Here is a 7428-nt window from a genome sequence, read left to right as displayed (position 1 = left end):
TTCATTTATCGACTCTTTATCTGATTTTCGTTTACAATTATTAAGGGCCTCACTTTCGAAGATCGTCTTAGGCCTCCAAAATCTCAGAGCCGGCCCTGGGTTCATGGTGGGTTCAGATTCTTTCTAGTCCAAGATTTGGACTAGATTAGACGAGACAATCCGGATCAAATTCAAACCATTGATGCCTTGTTCGGTTATGTTTTTGGAAAAAAATTTCTAACTCAAAAAATTTCTTTCGATCTCCACTCACAACCTCAAAAAATTTCTCAAAAATTTATCTAAACACAATATAAATATGCTAACATATGGCCCAGATTTGAACCGTCCCGTCAGTCTAAATTTGAACTGGGGAGGATTCAATTCCATTAAGGGTACTCATTGATCAACCACAACAAAAATCCAAAAAAACAGAGAAGAAAAGATTTCTGTTGAAGAACTCCTGTTTTTCTCCTGTTTTTACATCCCGAGCACTTCAGGGCTCTTCTCAAAAGGAAAAGCATAATTTACAAGTTTACTAAAAAGCCCCACCCCACCCATCAGAAGAAGGAAAAAGAGGAGAAAAAACTAGCAAATTGGAGGGACTCATCTGTCCATCTCAACAACTTCACGGCTCTCCACTATACTCTCTAGGGAAGGTTTCCACCCCACAATTTTCCCTCTCCCCTTCTCTATCTCACCCAATACATCTTCTAGCTTCTTTCCATTTTTACCCTTCTGCAACTCAAACATCAACCACTCCAGCTCCTCCTTTGTCAAAACTATCTTAATCCTAATACCACCACCACCATTCTCAAAACCACCTTCCTTCACAAACCCACTTTCTTTCTCTTCATTTTCTTGCTCCCCTTGTTTTCTCCCCACTTCTTGGCCTTGTCTGCTCCTCTCCATGCAATTTCCCATGGTGTTGGATCACCTGAAAACCACCCTTTTTTCTCTCAAAGAAAAACCACTTTGGGTTTGTGCTTTGGAGGCTTAATTTGTGAACTACTTTTTGGGAATCCCCCAGCTGAAAACAAAGTGATGGTTGAGTTGTTGTTAGAGGTATCAACTTGTGCATGTGAGGGTAGCTGTAAGGGTATTTATAGTTGCTAGATGGATATAAATTAAATAACATATAAGTGTTGAAACCCATATACGTTGGATCTCAGCTTGGGATTTACGGGTTTGCTCTCTCCAAATGTCTCAGGTTCAATTTTTTTTGCCAACAACTCTGAGAACACTTCACTCTCACGCATAAGTGTGTCAAAAGATCGAGACCGGGAGGGATTGTACGGATTAATTTGAGGTGCGCATCGCACAAGCTGGCTCGGGACACTCCGCCTTACCAGGAAAAAAATAAACGTATAAGTATTGGAAGTTTTTGTGGACATTTTTTTCTTCATGAGGATAGATTTTTCTACGTAAAATAGTGACAAAAAAATCAACCACCATGTGGTGTTACACTATGATCATGTGACTCCAGCTTGTCCTCATATGATTGTACTGGAAAAAAATAAGAAAGCCGGCTCAAAATTAATTGGAAATTGGTAGGGAGGTGACATATAATTTTGGAGGCACTATTTATAATCTAACGGAAAATACTTCGGTGTCTACCCTTTAAAAGAAGACACCATAATTTTTGGCATAACTGAACCATTACAAGTATAACCAAAACCAATTGTATGCATACAATTGGTTTTTGGTTATATTTATAATGGTTTGGTTATGTAAAAAATTACGGTGTTTCTAAAAGAAGGATAGACACCGAAGCACTTCCCTAATCTAACTGTTGTGAGACAAGCTATAACTCTTACATGCCCTTTGAATTTGAGAAATTGCTATCGTAAAAAAAAAATGACTGAGATTTGGTGAAAAGTAAATCACTAGGAGAGATTCAACTACTATGAATTCTCTTTTTACTTTTGTTTCTCACCGTTTCTCACCGTTTAAAGTGGTTTTCACCTCTATAGTTATCCTCTCACAAGCGTAGGAGTGCGTTAAAGTTTACGTAATTAATACCACATCAAGTGTGGCTTAGACTTCAATTTGCTAATTAATCTCTTTAATTACAATCTTAATTAGTTGTCAGGCATTGGATTAATAATTTGCACATCAAAAGGAGTGATGGACGAAAAAGCAGTCAAAAAGGATGTTGGAATCATGTTTCCAGTCTGATGGAAAGATGAAAATAACCATAAATTATGTGGCATAATCTCAACTAAACCCACATTCTCCTAATAAAAGCACATCACTCTTTGGTCTTCATGTTTCCATATCTCCTTTTGTGAAATCTCAAATTCTCGATATGCCTGATTTTCTTTATGTTTGGTGTCCTGGGTCAATTTACTCGTGCCTCGGACTAATTCATATAGCTCTTTCAAAGCCTTTTTTACACTTATACGCGAGGTGAGGTAGTTCAAAAATTATTGACAAGGAGAATCGAACCTGAGACTTTAGAGGAAGCAATCCCTTAAATCCTATGCCAAAACCCAATCCCTTGGGGTTCAATTATGTTTGCTTTGGGGTTCAATTATGTTTGCTTTCTAATCAAAGCACATAAAAAAAAAAAAAAATGCTTGCTAGAAATCATTAAGGGGTGGCTTAATTTGGTGGTGAAGACCTGATATTTAAGCGTTTGCTTCCTTCTATATGTGAATCGAAACCTAGTAGGTTCGGTTAACTATTTAAGAAAGGTAGCTCCTCTAAAAAGTAAGTTCAAGTTATACGATTTACACGTGTAACAAATATTAGATAGCTCTCCCGGCCCGAAAGTGAAGGGGAAAGCGGGAACCAAGTACTAGAGCTTTAAGGAGGGTAGAGAAGGATAGCCGAAACAAATTGAAAAGACATGAATAGGGTCTTCTTCTTTTTTTACGCTAGTTATATAGGGCAAACTCTCTGCAAGTAGATGATGAAATTTGTTCTCTCAAAGATTAAAAAGGTATTCGTCTGACACGATATCTTGATTTATGAGACTGTTAACTAAAATTATCATCCAAGACTTGAAGAAATACCCACAATTAGCGATGCACTTTTCAATGTGCCGTAAAGGACAAACACTACTTTCATCATGACTAGCTAGTTATCAGCTAATCACGGCAAGAAAAACAGATAGAAACAATATTCTGGGGAGAATATATACAGATTGACCAAATTGCAAAAATAGTTGACCAAATTGAAATTTGATGGAACTTGAGGGGTTTGAAGCAAAGAAGCTTCAATCATGCCCCGCAGGCTCCCACACTGTCGCAGACATAATTATTGAGGTTAAAGTCCATCTGCGCTATCCCAACTTCCACCAAGACATAACAAATACTATACACTCACATGGGATCCGGGACTATGCTGTGCAGCTCTGTGCACTGTGCTGCGCAGCCGCTGGCGATGCCTTGCAGGCATCGGTCCAACGATCGGAGACGTTCACCGCATAGAGCTCGTCGAGTTCTATATGTGCACCAAAAATCAGCTCAATCAAATATCGTTAAGTGACTCATTGGAACACATATAACTCGAAAAAAATGGATTAAGTGGTTTTGATCCAGTGTTTCGTATCCATTAGGATTCTTTTTTTTTTTCAAGTTATATGTATTCCGATGAGGCACTTAACAATATTTGATCGAGTTAATTTTTAATACACTTGTAGTACTCGACGAGCTCTACGCAGTAGATGTCTCCGATCGTCGGACCGATGCCGGCAAGGCCTTGCCGATGGTTGCGTAGCACGGAGCTGCACAGCACAATTCCCACCTCCACTCACATGTCACCTTCCAATAAATGGATGAAGAAAATTTGTGTTTATCTTAACGGGAATAGTAACGGTACATATTTAGCATGCAATATGTACCCAAAATATACAATTGAGAGGCGTAATATTTTACCTACAGGCGTAACATTTTACTAAATAGCAGAGCCGATCCTGAGCTAAAACTTGTGTTGCGGCTGTTTTAGGCCTCCAAATTTTTGGAATTTCAACGGTCCTTTCTATTTTTTTACCTCTTATAATAGTTCAACAAAAATGCTTCATTTAAAATTTTTTGTTTTAGGCCTCTGAAGAGTCTGGGCCGACTCTGCTAAATAGGCATAATCGTGCATACCATATGCACCATTAAGCATTGAGAGACAAAACATTTACTGTTTAGAGGCATAACATTTACCACTTAGAGGCATGACATTTGTCCAAAATACGCGTAACATATTTACTTCTACAGGGTGTATATTGGAGCTTTTTCCTATCTTAACACTATATAGCTTGCAGGAAGAATATAAATGCAATCTGAGTAAATAATACAACATAAATTTGGAGCTTTTTTTTTGGCTAGTGATAATGACAAAATTTCAGTGCATAAAAGTCTTGTACACTAGAGTTTTGACACCAACAAAAACAGTTTTGGTATTATCATTTTCATTTATTTTTTGAGATTAAATTCTTTACATCGCCAATGTAAACATTTGTTTACTCCAAATTAATTATATTATGCCACATCGTCATATTAATTCTATTGATTGAGACCACTGTTTTGCAACGTGGCGCGATGTAATTAATTTGAAGGAAGCAAATATTTACACCAGCGATGTAAAGAATTTATTCTCTTATTTTTTATAGGCAAAGAAAATTTCATTCGTGGTAGTTAGTTCTAAAAGCGTACAAGAGAGTCTCTGGTTTTGCCCTTCCTTGAAGGAAGGAAATAGAACACCAATAACTGCATGCGTGAAGTCACCTTCTTCCCTCCTGCCCGGAAGCTAGAATTGGTCTCAAACGTGCGTGTACTCTTTTCATTCAAATGGAAATCGAGTACTACACTAGAAAACGAAAGCATCCGGCTCCTCTTCGGTTCATGTTTTGGATTGAAGGAGATAGCCATGATCGTGGTGCCTGTCAATTGGCTGCAATCAATAGTTCGGGTGTATTTATAAACTTTGACCGGTAAGAATCCAAAACGTGGACCGGAGAGGATCCGGATCCAAAATGAAATGCATGAGAGAGAGAGAGAGAGAGAGAGTACATGCAAAAACACGACCTAGCTAGCAACCTCTCAGCATTACGATTTACAAACCAAACCAAATCGAACCTTACATCTCAATCACAATTTAATACTAGCTAAAAATAGACCATAAAAAACAAGACAAGATGGCAAAAATGCCAATTGACTCGGTCTAGGAAACTGAAGTTGAAGCTAATCAACAAAACCTAGCTAGTTGATTGTTGAAATTCGGGAAAAGTATATGTACGTGATTGACTGAAGTAATGAAAATGACTTTGTGCGCTAGTCCGTAATTCTCTCTTCTAAATATCCCAGGGAAACGAATGGGAGCCTGGCCGTCCATGCTAAGATGAACGACCGGGTCGATCGACCGCTCTGCATTGCTTTGCAGGAATGCCTCTCGGCAACATTCCTGTCCGCATATAAAGTCTTATATATCCTTCAATCTTATCAAAACGAAAAAAGAAAAGAAAAAAAGAACAAGTTTTCAATTACTCTGGGAGTTATTGAAAGTTCGTCCGGTCATTGCTAGATTTCAAGATTACCCGAGTTTTTTTTTTTTTTTTTGCAAAAGCTAGTCTGAATATCCGATTATAAAATAAATAATATAAAATTAAAAAAAAAAGCAAGGCCCCGCAGGACAAAATTTTCAATGGAGTCTACTGATTCTTTGTTTGTACCCACAAATTTTCATGCAGGTGATAATTATAATAATATGGCAATTTTGTTTGTACCCATGAAAATGTAAAATAAATACCGTTGGTTTGACTGTTTTATCCTCTGACTCTTTCTTTTTAAATATGATTTCCTTTGGAGTTATCTTATGTGTGGTACTAAAAAAATCTGACAAATTTTTTCTTTAACTTGCCCTTGTAATTTTGACTGGAAGACTGATTCTTCATAGCACTTTACCCCTTTGCACTTTAAAGTTTGAAAAAAATGCCACAAGCAAGTTCAGTTTAACCTAGCCCTGTCACTCCAAACCATCAATCAACTATTTGAATGTTGAAATTGTCAAATAATAATCCTTGCAATGGATAGCCTCTGAACCCATGTTGACTAACCTACTAGTAACTCATGAACTCTCCTAATTTCGCTGATGTATATCGCTTTGACCAAAAAAAAAAAAACTTTGCAATTTAACACTTCCAAGCTAAACTTAAATTTTCCAATTTATTTCCTTTTTATTGCATGGTTGCGAAGTAAGTGTGACGCAATGACAGACAGAGGGGATGTGAAGTAAGTGTGACGCAATGACAGACAGAGGGGCTAGGAGGCCACAACTTAACTAAAGCTTCAAAATTTAAGGTCCCATTGTGTTTTTTGCATTTGTTTTCTTCGATTAATGAGATCTGTATATAATTGAATGGACATTAATACTTTGTTGAGATGTCTACAAGCTGACCCGAAATACATGATTAAAAAACATAACCAGTAGTTTAGCCAAATACAAGTTCATTATCTAGAGCACGGCATCAAGTAACATGGAACGTGGCCAAGTCCAATACTTTAATCTCTCTATATAACCTGGCATTATGTGGTAGCAAGAATTAAGACCGATCGACAATGCATATCATTTTTATTTTATTTCTTGGGACATAAATTGTGTCAGCATGAAAACAACAAATTGAGATGTGCCAATGGTCATCTTAGTGAACCCATGACCTCGGATTTTAAATGCGAACAGAGTTTCCTGCTTCCTAATATGGACTGTATCACTATTTGCTAGGAGTATTTTGATTTATCTAGATTTTTTTTCCCAATAGATAAAATATTACGTACTAATTATTTATCTATACCTCGAAAGCAGCACTAGCTACATGACCATTGGACCAAACCGCAAGTTCGATTTTCTAGATTATAATGACAGGGATTTTTTTAGAGAAGCAGTAAACCCTTGATCACTTCCCAAAAAAAAAAAAAACCCTTAGCTTCATTCACGTAACCATGACAAAGCATGACGTGTCATGTGATTACAAAGGAAGAATCGAGAACTGTGGCTCAAATCACCTACAGCATTTGTTTAAGGGGGCGACTATTCGTAGCCTCGTATTTTCTCCCGTAATTCGTTAAATTTTTTTAATTATACTCGACAGTTAGTAACCGAAATTGAGATACATTTTCAGCATACAATTACCGAAATATAATATTTTTTTCAACAGCTATTTACCGAAAATGTATGTTCGGCAGTTGTTTACCGAATGTTGAACATATTTTCGACATGTAATTACCGAAATATAATTTTGTTTTCAACAGCTATTTACCAAAATGTTATGTATGATTTTCAACAACTATTTACCGAAATATAGTAGGCTAAGGGAGAAAATACGGAGCTGCGAATAGTTGCCCCCTTATTTAAGAAAAACCCCATGAATAATTACATTGTTTCCCTTCCTCTAACATCTTTGTCTTGACTTCAAAAGGAAGGAACCGAATATTATAAAATTTGTAGCATTGTATATTAGCT

At 36.9% G+C, this 7428-nt stretch overlaps 1 protein-coding gene across 1 annotated transcript; it reads right to left on the bottom strand.

Annotated features, from left to right (window-relative positions):
• Positions 1-406: 406 nt before the first annotated feature.
• Positions 407-1090, bottom strand: LOC131317903 (uncharacterized). Its single transcript, XM_058347587.1, has one exon. It carries the CDS (start codon positions 898-900, stop codon positions 583-585), a length of 318 nt encoding a protein of 105 aa, XP_058203570.1. The 5' UTR covers positions 901-1090; the 3' UTR covers positions 407-582.
• Between the last annotated feature and the right edge of the window lie 6338 nt (positions 1091-7428).

Source organism: Rhododendron vialii, chromosome 2a, assembly GCF_030253575.1.
Source record: "Rhododendron vialii isolate Sample 1 chromosome 2a, ASM3025357v1".
In the NCBI taxonomy this organism is placed as follows: domain Eukaryota; kingdom Viridiplantae; phylum Streptophyta; class Magnoliopsida; order Ericales; family Ericaceae; genus Rhododendron; species Rhododendron vialii.
Note: the sequence above shows the minus strand (reverse complement) of the source record. Positions and strands in the feature narration are given on the sequence as shown.

What these genes read in the sequence shown, in the direction of transcription:
- LOC131317903 (XM_058347587.1), bottom strand. Translation starts at nt 900, where the DNA reads ATGGGAAATTGCATGGAGAGGAGCAGACAAGGCCAAGAAGTGGGGAGA.